The 22927-nt window shown below is 39.8% G+C and overlaps 2 protein-coding genes across 8 annotated transcripts in view; one reads left to right on the top strand and one right to left on the bottom strand.

The window, feature by feature from the left end:
* Window positions 1–14261, bottom strand: part of ZNF565 (zinc finger protein 565) — a 34935-nt gene extending 20674 nt beyond the window's left edge. For 2 of the 5 annotated variants that reach the window (XR_011467672.1, XM_070387907.1), the window contains exons 1-3: window positions 13915–14261; window positions 5735–5827; window positions 580–653 (exon numbers count right to left, since the gene is read on the bottom strand). Coding sequence is in view for 4 of the 5 variants with exons in the window: in XM_070387907.1 (XP_070244008.1) it covers window positions 580–588 (9 nt within the window). In the remaining variant the exon portion in view is untranslated. Of the gene's footprint in view, window positions 1–579; window positions 654–5051; window positions 5143–5734; window positions 5828–11683; window positions 11759–13914 lie in introns of all 5 variants that reach the window. The other 3 variants (XM_070387908.1, XM_070387909.1, XM_005908226.3) reach the window with 3 other exon arrangements.
* ZNF146 (zinc finger protein 146) overlaps window positions 1–22927 on the top strand; it is a 67764-nt gene that overhangs the window by 33923 nt on the left and 10914 nt on the right. The window contains exons 1-2 of one of the 3 annotated variants that reach the window (XM_014482364.2): window positions 14354–14493; window positions 22007–22228. The gene's annotated coding sequence lies outside the window, so the exon portion shown is untranslated. Of the gene's footprint in view, window positions 1–14353; window positions 14494–14654; window positions 14876–22006; window positions 22229–22927 lie in introns of those variants that run through there. The other 2 variants (XM_070387936.1, XM_070387935.1) reach the window with 2 other exon arrangements.

Genomic DNA, 22927 nt, shown 5'->3' with positions numbered 1-22927 from the left:
GCCACAGATAAATAAATAAATAAAAAAACACCGGCAAGGCAGTATATGTGAAGGGATATAGGAGGGGTTCCTCAGATGGTACATTAAGCTGAGTGATGAATATACCAACATTCATTTTATTATTCTTTATTTCACATGCATGTTATAGATAGGTTTTTGTATATATTCTTTGATAGTGTGAAATGTTTTATGATTTTTATGGGGGAGGTGACATTTAAAAATCAAAGAGAAAAAAAGAAACTACTTGGGTTAATGGAAAAGGTCAAGGTTATCTTCTTTTTGGCTCTATTTAGCCACGGTTCTGATAAGGGCAGCTCTCGTATTTCTCTCAAGAGAATATACTTCTGCTCCATTGGTGCTCCGGTAAGAACACTGCTGGAGAAGAGAGGGCGACCAGAAGTAGGGTCGGGGGCATCATCATTCATTCCCTGCAATGGAGGAACTGAGAGCAGGTTATCGAATGGGGCTCAAGCAAGACATTCATTTTATTAACCTTTATATCACATAAGACAGGGAAATTTCAGGGTAAGGAACACAAATGTTGATATTATTTCAAGAATAGAGGAAATTTCCACTTACCTGGATCATGGCTTTTAGAACCACCTGTCCTGCTTGGATTTCTTTAGATTCTTCTGTTGAACAAGTAAAAAGTCCTGAAAAAACAGAGTAGGGGGGAGAAGGGGCACATCTCATAAACTGAGCTTAATTAGAGACAGCATTTATTTAGGCTTCTCTAGTAGCTCTGACCGGAGAAGGCAATGGCACCCCACTCCAGTACTCTTGCCTGGAAAATCCCATGGATGGAAGAGCCTGGTGGGCTGCAGTCCATGGGGTCGCTAGGAGTCGGACATGACTGAGCAACTTCACTTTCACTTTTCACTTTCCTGCATTGGAGAAGGAAATGGCAACCCACTCCAGTGTTCTTGTCTGGAGAATCCCAGGGACGGGGGAGCCTGGTGGGCTGCCGGAATCCCAGGGACAGGGGAGCCTGGTAGGCTGCCGTCTATGGGGTCGCACAGAGTCGGATACGACTGAAGCCACTTAGCAGCAGCAGCAATAGCTCTGACGGTAAAGCATCTGCCTGCAATGCAGCAGACCAAAGTTTGATCCCTGGGTTGGGAAGATTCCCTGGAGAAGGAAATGGCAACCCACTCCAGTATCCTTGCCTGGAAAATTCCATGGACAAAGGAGCGTGGCGGGCTGTACAGTCCATGGGGTCTCAAAGAGTCGGACACAACTGAGTGACTTTTTTAATTTTATTTAGCCATAAACCACCTAAACAGACAAGCTTAAAACAACTGTACTTCCGGGGTCCCTGCTTGGCTTCTTTTGCCACCTCCTTGACTCCCCACACAACACTAATACCAAGAACTAATGAGTTAACAAAACCCAGCCCTTTCCTAGACCATAGGGAAACTGAAAGATGGAATCAAGGTGAATGTGCTCCATCACTCACACAGAATCCAAGCATCTCCGCAGGTGGGGTTCCGGCTGGGACAGTCTCTGTCCCAGAGACTGGGATAGCATCACCTATTGTTAATGCTAATCTATACCCCAGATGGGGCCTAGACAGCTCCCAGTTGTTCCAAGCAGACCTTCCTTTGTGGCTGAGGCAAGGAAGATTGCAACACAGACTCACTCAGCCTTCATGTGAGGACAGTGCCTACAGACTGGGACCTACAGGCTAGGAGCAGAGCACACCTGAGCAGGCCAAACCTTATGAAAAAGACATCCTTAGACAAAGTCTTCCAGCTTTTCTGGGCTCAACAGGCAAAACCTCTTGGGTATGTCCCTGGCTCTGCGTTCTCCTTCCAAGTCCAAAAAGGGGCCACACCATCCATATGAAGGGCTCTGTCAAAGCCTCCAACCAGAGCTGGACTAACCAGATAGGAGCAAGGAAACCACAGTAATACAGGCATCTTACAAGCATACGGGCACATCCAGAATACTGACCTAAGTGAGAACTCAGTTCCTAGAAGCCTTTTGGCCAGGCAATCCTTATTTTCCACCTAAGCCCTCTCCACTGCTTTCCTGAAGAATAAGATTCCTTCTGTGGCTGGCAGCTGCTGAGGCTGGTGGAGAGCAGCCTACTTCAAAATTAGGAGAATGCAGGGAGGGGGTTGTTTTGGTCTGTCTGTGTTTTTGGCTGCACTGAGCAGCATGCAGAATCTTAATTTCCTGACCAAGGATCAAACCTGCAACCCCTGCAGTGGAAACTCAGATTCTTTTTTTTTTTTTTAAATTATCTTTACTTTCAGATTCTTTTTCTTAGAAGTTAAAATTATTCATTTATTCACAAATAGTTATTGATCACATACTATGTGCTCAGCATTGGGGGATATCATCATTGCATAAGTACAAATTATAATCTTATGTGAAGAATTATTATTATAACCTCATCTAGCATTATACAAATATGTACTTAGTAACTCTTAAGTGCTCTGCAAAACAGCAGCAGTAAAGAGTATATGGCAGTTGGATGGAAGCTCTAATTCTTAATGACTGAACTGCAGGGAAGTCCCAGAACTCAGGGTTTTTTTTTTTTTAAAGAGGCTGGTTCTTTTTTTTTTTTTTTTTAAGAGGCTGGTTCTAATTAGAGAGGCAAGGAGCTTACTATGGTGAGGAGAGTCAGAAGGAAGACTAAATCATTGAGGGGTGATGTCAAGAAGATTTCAGAATGTGATCTGGGGCCCCAAAATCAGAGAATTTAATAGACAAAAAAAGGACGGAAGGTGGCTCAGTAGTAAAGAATCCACCTGCCAAACAGGAGACATGGGTTCACTCCCTGGGTTGGGAAGATCCTCTGGAGAAGGAAATGGCAACCCACTCCAGTAGTCTTTCCTGGAAATCCCATGGACAGAGGAGCCCAGCAGGCTCCAGTTCATGGAGTGACGAAGAGTTGGTCCTGACTGAGCGCACACACATGGAAGGGGACAGAAGAGCACTGTGAGCAGAGTGAAGAGTAGTGGCAAAAACAGTGGACCAAACGTAGATGGTGTGTTTGGAGAGCAGAGAATACTGGGAATAACTTGCATAGTTTGGGGCAGAGTTCAGACCAGTGCTGTCTTATAGAACCTTTGTGATGGGGGAAATCTACACATCTTGTTCTGTCAATAACGCAGCCAATAGCCACATGTGGCAAACTAAGCATTTGCAATGTGGATAGTCTGACCCAGGAACTGAGTTCTTAATTTAATTTTAGTTAATCTGGATTTAAATTTAATTAATTCTAGAATCTAGAGGAAGATGGCTCAGCGGTCAAGAATCTGCCTACAATGCAGGAGTTGCAAAAGACGTAAATTCAATCCCTGGGTAGGGAAGACCCCCTAGAGTAGGAAATGGCAACCTACTCCAGTATTCTTGCCTGGAGAACTTCCATGGACAGAGAAGCCTGGTGGGCTACCGTCCATAGTGTCATGAAGAACTGGACACAACCAAAGTGACTGAGCATGCATGCACTACATAATGCATGTAGATAATGCTTACAACGTTAACTATGAGGACAGGTCTCATCATCACTGTGAATGGCACCTGCCACAGTGATTGAAGGATAAAGGTGACCAATGAATACTGATCAAATATATAAAAGTTTGATTTTCACCAGAAATTAATGGAAGGCCACTGAAGAACTTAAAGAAGGAAGAGATAGGGCCAATATGGCCAGATTATTTTTGTGGAGAGGAGTAAAACTGGAGTCAGGGAGATCAACTGAAAGGTGATTGTCCTTTCCCAAACAAAGGGCCTGACCCAAGACAGTGACAGCAGAAACAGGAAGGGGATGAATTCAAGATGCTGGAGAAGTAAAATCAACAGACTCTGGCATCTGACTGAATATGCACGCAGAGAGAGAAAAAAAGTCAGGAATTCTTTCCTATGTTCCTACCTCAGTTGGCATGGTTCTACATGTAAGGAAGATAACAAATCCAGCCCCTCTCCCACGGATCTCAAGTTCTAATGGAAAAAGTAACAAATATTGATACACTGACATTGATATTCCTGTTTATATGTAAAGAGGTCAAAGTTCTGTGGAGGGAAATAAAACAGTTAAGGAGAGACAGGGAGCACTGGGGGAATGAAGAGCAGCCCGAGGATGCTTTTCACTGGGAAGATGACACGTGGTACACAGATATCTAGGGGAAGTGCAGTGCTAGCAGAGGGAAAAACAAATGCAAAGGCCTCAAGACAAGAGCAGGTTTCTCTGCCAACAAAGAGGAAGGAGACTAGAGTGGGTTGGAATGGGGTGAGTGAGAAAAAGAAGGCCAGAGAGGAAGATGGAAGTTGGATCACATGGGGTTTATAGGCCATTGTAAGAACTTTGATTTTTATTCTTGAGTAAGACAGGAAGCCACTGAAACATTTTAAGCCAAGGATTGACATGATCTAATTTTCATTTAAAAGGATCACTCAGGACTTCCCTGGCGGTCCAGTGGCCAAGACTCCAGGCTCCCAATGCAGGAGGCCTGGTTTGATTCCTGGTTAGGGAACTGTATCCCACATGCCACAACTAAGACCCAGAGAAGCCAGATAAATAAATAAGTAAATATATATATTTTTTTAAAAAGGGATTATTCATGGAAAAATGGACTAAGACGATGGGGGTGGGGGGTGGGGGGTGTGTGTGTGGGATTGCCAAAGCAGGGAGACCAGTGAGAAGGTTACTGCAGTAATCCTGGCAAGGGATGAAGGGCTTGTGTTAGGGTGGTATGGTTGCAGGGGAGGTGATGAGAACTGATCAAAATCTAGATATTCTCTGTAGGAAGAGCTGACGGGATTTGCTGACTTTAGGTATTAAAAAAAAAAAGAGGCCAAGAAGATGCTAAGGTTTTTAGCTTGAGCAATTAGAAGTATAAAGCTGCCCTTTTTTTGACTGCACCACATGACTTGTGAGAATCTTAGTTCTCCAACCAGGGATTGAACCCAGGCCCACAGCAGTGAAAGCCCAAGGCTTAACCACTGAACCACCAAGGAATTCTCATGAAGTTGCCATTTTTTAACACAATGGACTATGACAGAAGCGTGTTTGGATGGACCAATTACGGGTTCTGTTTTACCTTTTACGTCAATCCTTGAGATGATTATTATACATCCAAGTGGAAATACCAAATGTCCATTAGATGTTTGATCTTGGAGTTCAGAGAAAGTCTAAATGCAGGAATATAAAACTGGAAGTTACTGATGTTCAGTTGATATTTAAAGCTCTGATACTAAATAAGATTGCCTACAGAAGAGTGAAAGGAAGGAATAAAAAAGGTAGAAGACCTGAAGATAAGATGAATTCTGAAGATAAAGGACAGAGATATGGAAGAGAGATCCAGAAGACCTAAAGTATGTATAAGCTATGATATGAGTGACAGTCAAGTGCCTTTGGGAACTTGGGTACTGAAGGAGCTTAATCTACGTAGTTCTAGAGCCACTGAGGGACTGACTGAGAGCTCCTGGTTCCCAGAGGACATAAGCTTTCATATAAAAGGCTTCCTGTTGCCTGCATCTCCTCACTCACCTGGGCTTCCCAGGTGGTGGTAGTGGTAAAGAAAATGCCTGCCAGTGCAGGAGGCATAAGCAGGAGGATTCAATCCCTGGTCAGGAAGATCCCCTGGTGGAGAACATGGCAACCGATGGCAGTATTCTTGCCTGAAAAATCCCCATGGAAAGAGGAGCCTGGTTGGCTACAGTCCATAGGGTTGCAAAGAGTCAGACACGACTAAAGTGACTCCACACGCACACACTCACTCACCTATGCACAGGCCTTTTGTCAGTCTCTCTCCTCAGCCCAGGATGTCTTCCTTGTTCTAAAAAGAATTCACACCTAATATCCAGAAGCAACTTTCTATACATAGAAAAAGAAATGGGTCTTAGCCAGTGTGGTAGACTTTACTAATTTAATTACTAAAGTTTCACCATTATCCAGTTTTTCAAGCATCTAGTTTTCCTCTCACTTTTGGGCACACAGATGACATTTTCCAGTCCCCTGTAGCTGTTGTTTAGTCGCCAAGTCGTGACTCGCCACCCCATAGACACTAGTCAGCCAGGCTCCTCTATCCGTGAGATTTCCCAGGCAAGAATACTGGACTGGATCGCCAGCGCCTGGGTAGGGGTAGTGGGAGACGTCGCTGGTCATGAGCATGTCTATATAGGTGTTGTCACCTTACATCAGTGACCTGTTCCTGAAAAAGCAATCATCCTGAGTAAAAACTCCAACTCGGAGCATCTTTCCTAATATTTAAAATGTGGAAAAATAAAATGTACCACATTTTAACACAAAGCCCCCAAATAATTTCTAAACATAATTAAATACAAAAAAACCTACATATAAATAAGAAACTACTGTATTAAGATGAAAATTTCTTAAAACATTACTTCCTGATCACTGATTATTATGGCTATTGACAACCAGTTATTCCTTTTGTTGACAAGCCAACCTATACCTTTGTCAAAATACTCACATGACACTGATATTTTACTAAGTGAATTTCTGATGTAACTTGAAACTTTTCCTGTATGTCATATTTTTATATGTATTGAATTTTATGGACATAAACATAAATTTTTCCAGTCTAAAATCAACCCAAAATCTACACAGAGGTATGTACAATCCTGGGCAATGGTCAAGATTCTGAGTCAGACAACAGCATATTAAATAAATGAAAGATTTCTATAAAATGGTAATGCTGAGTACTCACAAATTTAGTAGTAATAAAGTAGTTCATAACATAGAAAATATTCAAGATATGGCTAGTGAAATAAAAGATTACAAAACAACTGGGCATCATGTGGTCTCATTTGTAAAATACACGTATATATCAAAGTAGACAAGATAGAAAAACCAGACTGAACACATCTGGGAAGTTTTGTGTGTTTTGCTTTTTGGCTGTGCCATGTGAGGCATGTGGGATCTTAGTTCCTTGACCAGGGATCAAACCTGCACCCCTTGCGGTGGAGGCACTAGAAGTGTGGAATCTTAACTACTAGACAGCCAGTAGAAGTCCCTCTGGAAATTTTTATCCTTACAGATTACTTTGGTTATTTCTGGGTTGTGATTGTCAATTTTCTTAGTTTTACTTAAGTGTATTTTTTCAATAACCACGCATTAATTTTTAAATATAACCTATGCTCCCCCGTCCCTGGGATTCTCCAGGCAAGAACACTGGAGTGGGTTGCCATTTCCTTCTCCAATGCATGAAAGTGAAAAGTGAAAGTGAAGTTGCTCAGTCGTGTCTGACTCTTCGTGCCCCCATGGACTACAGCCTACCAGGCTTCTCCATCCATGGGATGGTTGAGTATTGGAGTGGGGTGCCATCGCCTTCTCCGACAAGTAGCAGATGAAAAAGAAAGTACTTTTCTAAGAATCTTCCTTTGAATATGAAATAATAGCTCAGGATATTCAAAAGCAGTTCTCTTTCACAGAATGGCTTTTGTTATTTTTACTTGGTCAGTTCCCAATAGTTGCAAACTTCTTGATTTGGTAACTACATTTATGTGGCTGGAAAAGAACCTAAAAGTCACTGAGGCCAAGTCCTGTGTATAGTGATGCTTCCTTTCAGCTCTTCTTGCCAGATGGGTTTATGATGTTTTTGTAACCTGCCCTATTGGCCTCAGGGTTCTCTGAACAGCTAGAGAGGCACCTTGCTCCTCTTGTCATATTTTGGATTTCTGAAAATTAGAATGAAAATTGCAGGAAATACAGGTGACTCAATTCACCTCCTCAGAGTTCTTATGGGATCAGTTTGACTTAGATGTGATGACATGACAATGACTGCTCTCTGGTCATACAAATATCTTCCTCCTAAAAATTCATACAGCGTAATAGCAGAGTGAACTAGTGCCCTTTATCATCCTTTGCTTTGGACATTTGTATACCAGTTTTATCTCCCATATTATATTATCTGTAATTTAAAAATAGAGACTCACTTTTTTAAAGTATTTTGTCTCCCTGTGTTCTAGGTTAGGATTTTGCATATTTGTAATTCTTAATAAATGTCTAATGCCTGACCCAAAGGAATTCATTATAAAAAGTCCAAATGGAAAAAACAAAAAAAAAAGTCCAAATGGGAGAGGATATATGTGTATGTATGGCTGATTCATTTTGCTGTACAACTAACACATTGTAAAGCAACTATATTCCAATAAAAGTTAATTTAAAATAAATAAAAATAGAATTATCATATGATCTATCAAAAAAAGAGAGACGTAGGTCTATGCTAACAGAACTCTTTGCTGCAGAGATGGTATAAAAGAGAAACAGAACAATTTGACAGTAAAAAAATGAACATCAGGAAAGTAGCTGTACTTTCCTGTATTAAAATGTACCATAAAGCCTCATTAATTAAAAAAAGTGTGGCAGTAGTTCATAAACAGAAAAACCAGTGGAAGAGACCCAAAGGCCTATAAAGAGAACCAAGTATATAAGGACATTTAGTATATGATAGAGATCACATTTCAAATCACTGGGGCAAAGAAAATTTTTAATAAATGGTGCTAGGAAAACTGTAGAGCCCTTTAGAAAATACAAAATTAAATCCATACCCCAAGATTAAACTCCAAATGGATCAGGGTGCTTGATGTAAAAGATGAAACCCTACAATTATTAGAAGATAACACATGTAAATTCCCCTTTAATTCTGAGATCAAGAAAGGCTTTCAAAATCTAGAAACAATAAAGGAAAATACTGGTAATTTGACTATATAAAATTAAAAACATTCAATGGAAAAAAAAATAACATAAACAGAGTCAAAAGTGTGTGTTAGTCACTCAGTAGTATCCAACTCTTCGACCCCTTGGACTGTAGCTGGCCAGGCTCTTCTGTCCGTGGGATTTCCCCGGCCAGAATACTGGAGTGGGTTGCCATTCCCTTCTCCAGAGGATCTTCCTGACCCAGGGACAGAACCCGGGTTTCCTGCATTGCAGACAGCTTCTTTACTGCTGAGCCACCAGGGAAGCAAAGTCAAAAGATAGTTGTCAAACAGGGAGAAAATATTGAACATTTGCACCATACATCACAGATGAGGAACTAATACTCCTAATGTGTAAAGAATTCTTAAACATGTGACAAAGCATCAAAAAAAAAAAAAAAAAAAAAATCCCCAAATCAAAAAAGCACCATGAATGTAAACAGGAAAAAGAGATGGACAATTTACAAAAATCAAAACCATAATGAGATACCACTTCACACTCATTAGGATGGGTATTATTAAAAAAAAGAAAAAAGAAAAATCAGAAAGAAACAGGCACTGGCAAGGATGTAGAGATATCAGAACCCTTGTGCACTGCCAGTAGGAATGTATTAATAAAACAGTGCAGCTCTTTTAGAAAATGGTATGGTGATTCCTCAAAATAATAAACATACTATGTGATCCAGCAATTCAACTTCTGGATATATAACCAAAAGAAGGAAAAGCAGGGCCTGAACAGATCATTGTAAACCCATGTTCACAGCAGCATTATTCACAAAAGTGAAAAGATGTTAGTAACCTAAGCTCTCACGGATAAATAAACCAATCAACATAATGTGGTATATATGCACAATGTAAATGCATTTAATGTTACTGAACAGCAGAATTAAAATGCAAATTTTATGTTATGTATATTAAACCATAAAACCCCCAACAAGCTGAGATTGGTTGGTTACCTACAATGGGTGACTGGGAACAGTGTGGAAAGAATGGGAGAATGAAATTAGAAGAGATGGAATGATGGAGGAATAACTGAGTAGACCTTTTGATCTAATTCTGTCTTTCACAATATGTTAAAGTTTCACATACTCAAAAAACAATTACAATCAACCAAGATGTGTGATGTGTGTTTGGGAACCCCAAATAAAATACATATAGTATCAAATGAACCCAGGTATATTACAAATGAGTAATGTTACCATATAGAAAGGTACAGGGAAAACTATTTTTATTCATTTTTGGGGTTGGGTACTGTATTTTGGGAGCTTTCCCTGGTAGCTCAGTAGTAAAGAAGCTACCTGCCAATGCAGGAGACGTGGGTTCGATTCCTGAGTTGGGAAGATCCCCCAAAGAAGAAGATGGCAACCCACTCCAGTATTCTTGCCTGGGAAATACCATGGACAGAGAAGCCTGGTGGGCTCTAGTCTACGGGGTTGCAAAGAGCTGGACAAGACTTAGTGAATAAACAACAACTGTGTTTTCACTATGGACTATAAGACTAAGTACAAAAAGTACCGTATGAGGTTTGGGGATATGGGTTAGCAATTCTTAAACTACTTTCTACTTAAGACTGAGAAAATAAATAAATATATGTGGTTAATGAAAGCCAAGTTTTTTTTACTGTCAGAGAAAGGAATTCCAGAAAAGGAAATGGAGAAGGCTAGAAGTGCTGTGGTACTGAACTGGAGAGATCATATGAAATCATGGATTATCTATATCAGTATGCTGCTGCTGCTGCTAAGTCACTTCATAAAGACTAGGGCTGGGAAAGTACAGTATCAACCTGGAACATCTTGTGGTGCAGGAAAATAAGGAAATACTAAAAATAAATACATTAAGCGGACACACTGAAAGGATACAGAAGCCAATCCAAAGGATTTTCCAGTGGTCAAATTTGGGATAATTCAGCAATAAAATAGTGATAGTAATGGATTGTAACCTACAGTACTTAAATCCAGAGAGTTGGTAAGTTAAATGGGGAGAAGGAAAATTTATTTCTAACAAAAATATAATGAATAAATATAGAATAAATAACAGAATCTGAAAAAAAAAAGCATTTGGAAAATACCTGGTAATAAATTTTCAGGCAAGAATTTATCAATTGATGTAGTAGGTGAAAGTGGGATAAGAAACAGCATATAGACTAAAAAGTAATTCTCCATAAGACACATTAATTGTAATTAAAAAAGAATGACTTTGCAGTGATGAAACCTGGCAAATTAAAGTTAACATTGCTAATAATGAGACAAATTGATCTTATGTCTCCCAATAGAGATTTCCTGGTGGCTCAGTTGGTAAAGAATCTGCCTGCAATGCAGGAGACCTGGGCTTGATCCCTGGTTTGGGAAGATCCCCTGGAGAAGAGAATGGCAGCTACCCACTCCACTATTCTGTTCTGGAGAATTCCAGAGACTGTACAGTTCATGGGGTCACAAAGAGCTGGACACAATGGAGCGACTTTCACGACTGAGTGACTTTCATTTTGCCTCAACTGCATACTCTGAATTTAATTATGAGGAAGTGTCAGACAACTTCAAATTGAGGCTGTAAATTATACATTGCAGAATTTACAAAATAAATTGCCAGTTCTCTTCCAAAGTGTCAAGGTCATGAAAAACTAAGTCATGTCCAACTCTGCAACCCCCATGGACTGTAGCCTACAGGGTTCCTCTGTCCACTGGATTTTCCAGGCAAAGGTACTGGAGTGGGTTGCCATTTCCTTCTCCAGGGGATCTTGCCGACAAAGGGATTGAACCCAGGTCTCCCACATTGCAGGTAGACACTTTACCATCTGAGCCACCAGGGAAGCCCTAGTAAGTAACTGTTTCAGATCAAAGAAGACTAAGGAGGACTTCCCCACCCCCACCCTCATAGTCCAGTCATTAAGACTCCATGTGTCCAATACATGGGATTTGATCCCTAGTCTAAGATCCCACGTGCTATGCAGTGTAGCAAAAAAAATTTTTTTAATAATAATACAATAAAATTAAAAGAGAAGATTAAGGACAGTTACCAACTTAACTGCAACATATGATCCTGGATTGGATCCTTGTCCAGAAACACGACAGTTAAGCCACATTGATGAAATCTGAACAAAAGTTGTAGATTAATTATTAACTCTTAGTATAACTGAACATGAACTTGGGCAAACTCCAGGAGATGGTGAGGGACAGGGAGGCCTAGAACGTTGCAGTCATGGGGTCACAAAGAGTCGGACATGACTGGGCAACTGAACAACAACTGTTGCAGGGAGGAAGCCAGTTCTGACTTCATGTTGAAAACTGTTTCTTTGACTTGCTTTTATTATTATAATCATACTCAATGGCTTACCTGAAGGACCCTGCCCCTCTGCTCGACTGTAAACTAAAGTGCCTTTGTTCAGCTGATAGATAGTTTGTCCCTGCCCACCTGTGAATAGAAGAGGTTAACATACCCCTTCCGAAGGCTGAACGTTCCCTTGGAGATATTTTGCAAGACTAAAGACCCTTTCAGTTGACTTCCCCCCTGCATCTCCATTTCTATTCTGTCTTTGGACTTTAGTTCCTCATCGCTTCTTTCTCTCTGATCTATAAAAGAACCTGGCATCTAGACCCCAATAAGACGGTTATTTTGAGGCACTAGCTTGCCATCTTCTTGGTTGGTCTACTCCCTGGATTAAAGTCTCTTCCTTGCCTCAACACCTCGTCTCCCGGATTCATTATCCTACCTGTGGTGAGCAGAGCAACCTTGGACCCAGTAACACAACAACAACAATATCAGTATCTATCAGTGTATCTGTTAATCTCCTGGTCTTGACAGAGGAGCTGGATTAAGAGTATTTGGGAATTCTATTTTTGCAACAGTTTTAAGTATTTATTTTTATTTTTTAGCATTTAAAATGAAAAGCTTAAAACATTTAGATGAACACTAGGTGTGCAGGGAATATGCAAAGTGTGGGCCTTTCAGTTTACCTTTATGGCACTGAGTAATTGACTCCAACGGCAAATACAGGACTCCAGTTCACTTGGAGGTGAATGGTGGTGTGGGGCTTTGTTAGGCAAGAAGTTTCAGAAGAAAAGGAAAGCACGTGTTAAAAAAAAAAGCCTAAAATGGAGTCATGTGTCCCATAACAACAAACCGAGACTTAATTCCAGTTTAAATGTTTCTCAAGAAAATGTGCTCTTTAAACAAATCGATCTGAAATTTCCTGCTTGGCAGCAGTGAGGTAATCTGCATGATAAGATCCCTGCCATTCCCTTCCCCAAAAAGATGTCCTGGCCTAAAATAATCCTTTCTTTTCTTTTGCTAATAACTTCTTGCCCCACTTTTCTACTGCCCGTAAAAAACTTCCATTTTGTACAACCCTTTGGAGTAGCTACTCCACTCCAGTCCTCTTGCCTGGAAAATCCCATGGGCGGAGGAGCCTGGTAGGCTGCAGTCCATGGGGTCGCTAAGAGTCTGACACGACTGAGTGACTTCACTTTCACTTTTCACTTTCATGCATTGGAGAAGGAAATGGCAACCCACTCCAGTGTTCTTGACTGGAGAATCCTAGGGACAGGGGAGCCTGGTGGGCTGCCGTCTATGGGGTCGCACAGAGTCGGACACGACTGAAGTGACTTGGCAGCAGCAGATGGGATACTGCCGGATTCAGAAGTTGAATAAAGCCAATTAATCCTCACATTTGGCTGAATTACTTGTGTATGTGTTTAAGCACACATCTCGAAAAACAAGGGTTTCAGGGAAAGAAGAAAAACTGATGGACGGAGAACCTGGCTTTTTAATGTTCAACAGTAGTTCTCTCAATATATCTCTTGGAGAAGAATCAAGAAAAAGCAATCGTGAGGGATCAGGGCATTTTTAAAGGTTCATCGCCCAACTCTCCGGCACAGGCAAGGGTGAGCAGAGAAGAATGGACATCATACCCCATCCCGATACTGTCTGGAGTCACAATCTGTCAGAGCACTGGAGTCACAGGCACCTCACAGCTACACTTGGTGCTGAACAAATGGTCAGAATCACACAAATACAACCACATATTCGCTTTTAGGACACACAAGGACACAACCACACAATGAGACACCTCCACATCTTTATACACAGTCACAACCTCACACCCAATAAGGCACACACAGTCGCATGATCTGCTCACACTATGACACACACAGCCACATACAGAATCTCGCATCCTCAGCCGCCAGCCCGCAAAAACCCGAGGCTCTCTGGACACGCCCCGTCCCCGCCCCAGAGTCCCAGACCCCTCACCTTCTGCCTTCCCTTGGTCGCGTCCGGGTCCCTGCGGAGCTAAAGATCTCGCCACGACGTCAAGAGAGACCTAACGCTGGGCCACTGTGGACTCTGGGAAACGTAGTCCAGAGCCAGTCCAGCCACAGAAAGATGGCGTCCTCATACCGCACAGTCTGGGCTTGGCCCGTTTGACACTGCCCACGAAAGCCTTCAAAGAAAGGGGTTCCCTCTCCAAACCTTCCACCATGCCTGAACTTATCTTCCTCCAAGTCAGGATTACTCACTCTGAGAGCCTCATAATCACAGGAAGAGGCCGCCAAGTTGGCTGGGGGAAAGAGACGGAGAGACGTAGAGTGTCAACCAGCAAAGCCTTAAGGGAAATGTAGTCCAAGGCCGGGAAAGCGCCGTTGCTGTTGACAGAAAGTAATCAGATACCAGCCTGTGCTCGGCCACCGTGACCGTGCGGGCCGCGTCGTGAAGACTTCTGGGAGTGCTCACTCGCCCTCGGAGTGCGCAGGCGCAGCGCACCGAGTGGACATTTTGGTCTTTGTCCGCGGGTCAGTCCGGCCCTGGGTCCACGTGGCGCGAAAATAGGAGGTGGGATGTGGGCGTCTTGGGCCGATGGGGTTGGGGAGGTTGAAGGAAAGGATTCCGGATCTATTGGGGTGCTGGGCGAGAGTGTGGAGTGGGTTTAAGAGCTGCTGGCCTACATGTAGGGTGGGGGTGGGGGCCTCTGGGGAGGGTTCGAGCGATGCGTGACCCTGAGTTTGACCGCAAATTTGACCGGATGTTTGAGAGTGTTGAGGGAGAAACTGTGGGTACGGGATTGTATGGCTGCTTCTCAGAGATGTAGGAGACCAGCACTGAGAGAATAACATCCGAGCGGCACTTCCCTTGTCGAAAGTGCTGATGATTAACGGTGCCATCTTTCTGGAACATCTTATTTACTTGAAGATTGAAGGTCTATAAAAGCTAAGTGGTAAATAATTTTAAAATGGGTTTTGGTATAAAAGTGCTTTTTCTTTTAATTGGGTAGAAGGCAAATCACTGTGTGTGTGTGTGTGTGTGTGTGTTTTAAACAAGAATATTTCAATGGATAGTTTTGTTAGGAGGAGCCTGCTTCAAATGGTCTCCAACGTCCTGATCTTTGGGGTCCTTTAATAGGACTGCTGTTAAGTCTTAGAGTAAATATCAGCGTTCCGTTTTTAGAAGCAGTGTCCTATTGCGCAGGAGCCGAGAACTGGGGAGTCAAGGGTTTGAGGTTCTAGATTCGGCACTGTTATCCTCGTTCTTTGAAAAAACTAATTCCTGCAATGTTTATCCATGAATCTGGACCAGTTAGGTATCCTGACTGCTAAATGCGTTTTCCCGGGTTATGGATTTTGTGAAGTAACAAAGGTACTTTTTCTGAGGAATCTCCTACAGTTATCCTTCTTGTATTTCAAATAATTGGGTACCAAATCAATACCTACACATCAGTAGCCTTCAGATAGACAAACCACTGCCAGTTAGAAGATATGATAGAGGAAAATCATTATTTACAACAACAGTTTTTTAAAAATTGAGGAAGAAGCTTAAGAAGTATGCAAAACTACCGGAAAAGAACTTTAAAATACTGCTGAAGGGCGTAATGTAAGATAGGAACAAAAATAGTGTTTTTCATGTTATCCCAATAAAAGTATCCCCAAATTTTTTGGGGGGGGACCTAGATTAAGCTGATTCTGGACTTAATATGGAAAAATAGACAAGCTAGAATAGCCAGTAAAACTCAAAAAGAAAAGCAGTTGGGGTGTGGGAACCCAACAGTAACATTTTACTTTTTTTTGGCGACACTGCTGAGTTTGTAGGATGTTAGTTCCCCTGCCAGGGTGTGGATTGAACCCACACCCTGGGCAGTGAAAGCTCAGAGTCCTAACTGGGGACCAACAGGGAGTTCCCCTGATGGTATAACATTGTATATCCTCAGAAATTAAAATAGTATTGGTATTAGAAGGAAGCAGGCCTATGAAGGGCACTTCAGCAGTATATATAATAACTACTTTTCTTTTTGACCTAGTTATTTTACAGATGGAAATTAATTCTATACACGTACCTGAATTTACATGAGGTGATACAGGCACAGTGTTTCACATAGGAAAAGATTAGGAACAATTCATGTCCATCAGTAGGAGATTGAATTTGAAAAAGAATGGCTAGTTTTATGGGTATAACTGAATTTCTTTGCTGTTCACCTTTAACTAACATGTCATTGATAATCCAACTATACTCCAATATAAAATAACAATTTAAAAATACAGAAAGGGAGAAAAAATTCTTCAGCAATTGTACAGTTATTCTTACTGTTTCTGGTAAAAATTTCTGATTCAGATTCCTGAAAGATTCAGATATGCAGATACTCTTTTTAAATTGCTGTGTTTAAGCCTTTTTTTTTTTTTTTTTGACATTTCCTTTTATAACTGGAATGAGGAAGTTAGAATTCTTTGTTCAGGTTACACTCATCTTTAGCAACTCATCACTGCCTCATTTATGAGATTTTGTTCTTTGATTTCCATGATGGTTATTTTCTCATGGTTTCGTGGTTAAGTCAGAGCTTCTGGTGGTATTTTTTACACATCCTAATTGTGAGTTATTTTGGGTCAGACTACATTGGAGGTGATCTTCAAATTGCATACATAATAACAGGAGAGAAATACATGATTGATCCGCCACAAGTGATTGTATTTTCTCCTTCATGACCAAAATGTAATCTTTATGGTTTCATAATTTGCTCATTCCTTGTCGATCATTTAATGAATGATTTTAACCCCAATAAATAATCCTTTAGCTGAATCAGCAGTAATTTCTTCAGGCTTGCAAAGTGATAATTTTCTAGTTTTTTCATTACTTTTACATTTATTTGATTGCTACCTTAAATTGTATCAAATTTATCCTGTTTTTTTCTTCCTTAATCATTTTAAAGTTGTGCTCTTACAGCTAGTTTTCTTTCTGATCGTCATAGTATCACAATTTTATTCAGTGGGCCTTCCTTCTTGCTAACTCCTGTCTCATTTTAACTTGCCACCATTTAACTTTGAAAGCTTTTTCCACTTCAGGCCCACCTTGTACCTTCTCTCCCAAACTTGGAATTGGCCATTTCTCCAAGGAGCTCTGGTTCCTTTTACTGGAGAATGGTATTGGAGACCAAGATCTGGATGCTAGATGCTCTCATTGCTGCAGAGGTAACATTGTTTCAAGGCCATTTCATAAACAGAATGAATAAACCCATTTTTAAAAATCGTGAGTTCATAGTAGTATTTCTAATTCAGTTTAAATGTTTCAGGATTTTTACCTCAATGGCTCCTAATTGTATTTTATGGTAAAAAAATTTGGAATAGGTTAATACAAGTGTGGGCTTATTTGCTTTATTCTGCAGTTTCAAAATAATAATGTTGGTAGTGTAGTAACCATAAACGTACTGTATCCTGTGAAAATTCTTTGTAGCTATTTTTGCCCTTCCACTGAGTACACTAAAGATGTAGAGTCAAAGTTCTCTGTTTTAAAGTCATTTGAAATAAATCTTTGTTTTGAGGAATTATGTTAATTACCAAGTTAATGCACAGTTGAGTTCTTGTATTTCAATTTGTTTCCAGTTTAGGGACTGCTTTTTAAGAAATTAATTTGATTATATAAAAAAGTAGATAATGCATTTCAACAAAAACTATATCTCATAGAGAGATCTCATTTTGCTCTCCTCCCCATCACATTCATCTCTGTCCCAATTAAATATAGTTTCTTTTTTATTGTTTATCTTTCAAGTAGATTTTGTATTTGTTGGGCCATTCGTGTATATTTATTCTTCCCTCCTGTCCTCCATCCTTATGTAAAAGATGCATTCTGTACATTCCTCTTTTTCGTCACTTCACAATATATCCTGGAGATACCTTTCTTAATCATATACATGATTTTTAACTGCCTTGTGTGTGTGTGTACTGTAGTTGATTCTGCTGCTGGACATTTGGGTTATTCGTAATCTTTTGCTGTTACTAATTACTTGCAGTGATGAGTAATTTTTCACCTGTGTCATTTTGTACTTAGGGAAGGTTCTCCTGTGTTGGCAGGAGGATTCTTTACCACTAGCGCCACTTGGGAAGGCCCTTGATTATATCTGAAGTAGATTGCTGCAAGTGGAGTTGCACATAGGGCTAAGTACTTTAATTTCTTTTTAGCTATCTACAAGAACAGTTCTCTTCCTAGAACCTTAGCATCAGAGTGTAGTGTTGAATGTTTTATTTTTTGCCAAAAGTATGAGTGAAAATTGATATCTAAATGTAGGTTTAATTTACATCTCTATTATGGGTGTGGTTGAGTACCTTTCAAGGCCACATGTACTTGTATGGGAACTGTCCGTATCCTTTTCCTCGTTGACTGTAGAGTGCCTCTTCCTTTTAGGAACTGTTAAATTACATTAGAAAGGTTAGCCCTCTGTGAGATGAGTTGCAGGTTTTTTTCACGTTTTAAATTTGTGTTTTGATATTGTTCAGTGGTAGTTTCTTTTGAAAAATCATGTGGAATCAGGAAGTTTTTGTTTTTAGGTTTATCAGTTAGTTAAAATGATGTTAGTTAATTGGTCTTTTCATTTACGGTCATAGAAAGCCTTTCTCACTCCCGGTTTCATCTTTACTTTCAAATCCTTACAAGGTTATAATTTTTATGAGTTTTCATAGCCTAGCATATGATATTTAGGTATGCATCCAGGTTTATATTTTTTTCCAGTAGGCTACCCAGTACTTCCAGCACCATTAATATTAAAAGACCTTTAACTCTACTCTCTTAAGATTCTTTGTTTTGATCATGTACTAAATTTTCATGGATTTGGTCTGTTTCTGGGCTTTATATTCTCATCCATCTTCCAGTCTGTATCCGTGCACCCATATTTATCTTTGTAGTGTGTGAGCTTTATGATTTTAATATCTATTATAGTTGGTCTGTTATTGCTTATCTTTTTCAGTTTCTTAACTATTCTCACTTATTTTTCTATGTAAACTTTAGAATCAGCTTTCTAGTTCTAGGAAAAAGCTAATTGATATTGCATTAAATTTTGTAAAAGAATTTTAGGGAAAGGGACTATAGTGTTGTAGTCCTTTCCGTGTACATGTTGTGCGTTGTATATATGCTAGTTTCCTTTCGGGTCTTTTAGAGTGTCTTAACATTTTCTTCATATAAATTTTAGACACTTTTTACTAAATTTATTTCTAGGTCCTTTATCTATTGCTGTTATGAATGGAGTCTTTGTTGTGGTATATAATGTAAAGCTTGTTGGTTTCTATAAGTTAATTTTATTCCCTGCTTAACCTATTATTGTTTATAATTACATTTAAAAATGAGACGTTGAGCATCCTTATCTTTATTTAGAAATTAATAGAAATGCCCTCAATGTTTTTGTATTAGATAAGATGCTGGCTTTTGTGGTCAGATGTAGATTATGATGACCTATATGTGTAAATATTACCCCTCCTGCCTGGATCTCTGGAGGTGTGAGTAGAAATAAAGAGTTTAAAACTGAGACCACTGCCATGCCTCATATACAACAACCAGGAAAGATCACATTAATCAAGGAAATAAAAATCTCTCTAAACTCTGATAACTACAGTCTTTAAAACATCAAACAACAAAAATAAGATACCCATTCATATTCTGTTTTTCCATTTCCTCCTTTTGGGTGACCATTTTGTAACTCACTTTCTCCATTTATCTTTTGGGTTCTTTTTATAGCTTTTGTTTGCTTAAAGTTTTTGTCTTTTTCAAAAAATAATTTTGTTACATTGTGTTTCTTTTTTTTATGTACTTGTGGCAGTAATTTTCAGGTGAGTTTAATTGTTGGAAAATTCTGCTGTTGGTTGCCACTGTTTTTCTTAAAGCATCCTTGTATAGGCACAAAGTATTTGCTGTGTTTGTAGGAGGTAGATTTTCCTAGACAAGTACCAGGAAGGAAACATAGTAGCCTTCTGTGCTTCAAAGCTCTCCTGCCTCTTCTAGTGTTTAAAAGCAGAAGGCTCCTGCGTGTTCTTTGGCTAGTTGACCCTAACTTGGTTGAGGCCGACCTCTATCTTTCTCTTTCTGTTTCCTATAAATCTTCATAGTAGTTGCCTTCCAGGATGATGCATTTACTTTTAGAGGTTTCTGAATCTGGGGTCACCCCACTCCCAAGTGCTTTTTAAGTCTGTTCTGCTTCCCCTTCAGTCTTTTTCGGTTTAATCTAGGTTTTACTCTCATTGATTACGTCGTAGAGTAAGACTCATTCTGTAAGGAAATATTAGCTGTGGATTTCTGAACTCCCTAAGTCCTTAGAATCTCCCTCAGCATTCCCAGTTCTTCATAGGCTTTTTTTGCAACTTACTCTTGACGCCCCCTATGTGGGTTTTCCTTTGGTAAAGATAACATGGAGTTTGGGTTTTTGTTTTTTTTTTTGTCATGAGCCTTGTTGATTACCACAGTTCTCACTCAGGGTGAATTCTTCATTCTGAGAATGAATCTTTCTGAAGTCTGCTACCTTAAGGAACTCTCACCATTATCTTAGTCTTTCTTGCTACACTGTCACACACTATTTTCCTTCCTGTACCACGTCTGCTATTTTAGGTTTTGGGGCCACACTGACATATAATTTAAGAGTTAAATTCTCCCTGCTACTTTCACTACAGGTGTAATGTATGGGCTAGCTGCTTGCCCCTTACTCCCCTCTTCCCATTAACCCATTTTGCTTAATATTTTGTATGGTTTTAAGGAAAAGTACTTAAAACATTGAAACTAAGCAGTTACCTTGCTCCTGTGAAATGTTGCCTGTCTCCTTGACCATTGGTGTTCCTAGGATTCTGTCCTTGACCATTCACATACTGTGTATGTTCTCTATAAACAATTGCATAACATTTCACTTGTCTTCAGCAGCAGTTATAGTCTGACAGCTGACAGATTGCCATTTCCATTCTAGGCTGTTCTGAGCTCCCCGTTTATGTATGCAGTTGCCTAATGGATATATTTGCCTGCATGTTCCTTAGAAACCTGACACTCTGAATGTCCAGGAGATCAAACTTGATCTCCTTCTTGCAGGTTGTTTCTAGGCAACCCACACTCTCATGTTTATCTCTGTGTACATTACTATTTAAGTCAGGCTCTGAGCCTTCCATCTGCCATACCCCAGTACAAGTTGGTGACTGTGCTTTTTCACCATGCATAGTAGATAGAGTGTATAAGTAGTAACTTGTATTTTTTAGGATTTTGCTTTTTTTTTTTAATAATTTCAACTTTACAGGGAAGTTGCATGTACCCTTTCTAGAGAAGAGTGCAGTGTACAGAGAAGTCCCATATACACTTTACCCACATTCACCATTTACTTTTTAAATTGCCTTATTTTTTCCTTCTCTAATTCTCCAGAAATGTGTAGGTTTTTTTGTACTATTTGAGACTAAGTTGTATACTGCTCCCTTTATAAATACTTCAGCATAAATTTTCTAAGAACAAGGACATTCTTATGCATCATCATGGTACAGTAATCAAAATCAGAAACTATAATATTAATACTATTAATTCAAAGTCTGTATTCAGATTTTGTCTATTGTCCCAATAATGTTCATAACTTTTTTTGTTGTTGTTTTGAATGTGTGGGTGAGCATATTTATAGGACCTTTTTAATATATAGTTTCATTTAGAGTATATTGCAATCAAATATTAGGAATCCAGGAACACTTTTTCAGTTTTTGTTCCTAAATACTGTCAAGAACAACTTTATTTATGTGACTTAGTTGTGATAGGCATATGTTGTTCTAGATAATGAATATTAAATTTCATCCAAGAGTCAGGGTCACAGTTAAAATCATACTTAGGAACCTACATAGAAGTGTGGTGCTAGAGAACAGTAGCAGCCAGTCATGTAAGATGTGAACAGCTTTTCCTATGTAAGTCAAATTCTCAAAATAAATTCCCCCTCTCTTTCTCCATTTCTGGGTGTGTGGAGCCTTAAATGGTTTAATGAATATATGGCTTTGAAATTCTGGATCCAGATAGTACCTTTGCTTATATAGTTGTATGTGCTTTAATCGCTTAAGGCAAAAAGTTATTACTTTATTCTTTTTCGCAGGGTCATTTCCTTGTGCACCGTCCTCATCCTTCAGAAGGCCGGGAGGCCCCAGGGCTCAGCCGAGTTCTAGGAGAGAACTTTGGCTCCAGCATTAACATTCTAGTGCTGTGTCATTTCCCCAGTAGCAGGTTGTGAACTGATCAGGCTGGATGTGATCTTCTGTTGAAGCACGAAGACGAACTCTGGATGGTGGAGAAAGAAGTGGAAAGGAAGTTTGTTCAGGTGAGTGCATCACAACCAGGCACATCACAGTTGTTCAGTCAGCACTTCTGAAAAGCTTCGTTACCAGCCCTAGTCTTAGAGTAAGTCTTTAGAAACCTGAAGGACATTACTAGTCATCATTTTTTCTTTCAGTAGTCTGTCCCTTTAATCAGATTCTAGAGGGCCAGGTGCCCTTATTTTTATTCTGCATGTCAGCCCTTCACACTTCATTCCCTCTGCCTCTCTGTGATTGTTCTGTCTTCCATGATACCCTCAGTCTCATATCTCCTGGTGTGTGTAAGCGCCTTTCCTTGTGCGTTGTCTTTTAATATGTTAGGTTTACATGTTGTCTGATATTTAGTTTCCTTTTTATTACTTACCAATTTCTCTCATTTTTTCAGTGGTTAAATGCTTCAGCATCATATTTTACATCTGTAATCACACTTCTTGTTGTCTTCTTATCCATTTTCCCCATTACTATATCAATAAACTGCCTCCTTCCCTTCTGCCCTAATGTACCTCTTTTCAGAAGTTTTTGCTGTAGAAATCAGTTCTGCTTTTTTGCTATGTGTGTGTGTATAGATGAATGGATGGATGAGTCTGTATTTATATTTAATATAATACATGAATTTGTAAAAAATTTTTGAACATCAGTGAAAACATCTGACCTTTGGTCCTGTAGTTCTTTTTCAAAGCTGTAAACACTTAAGAGTTTCACAT

Source organism: Bos mutus, chromosome 18 (assembly GCF_027580195.1).
Source record: "Bos mutus isolate GX-2022 chromosome 18, NWIPB_WYAK_1.1, whole genome shotgun sequence".
NCBI lineage: Eukaryota > Metazoa > Chordata > Mammalia > Artiodactyla > Bovidae > Bos > Bos mutus.
Note: the sequence above shows the minus strand (reverse complement) of the source record. Positions and strands in the feature narration are given on the sequence as shown.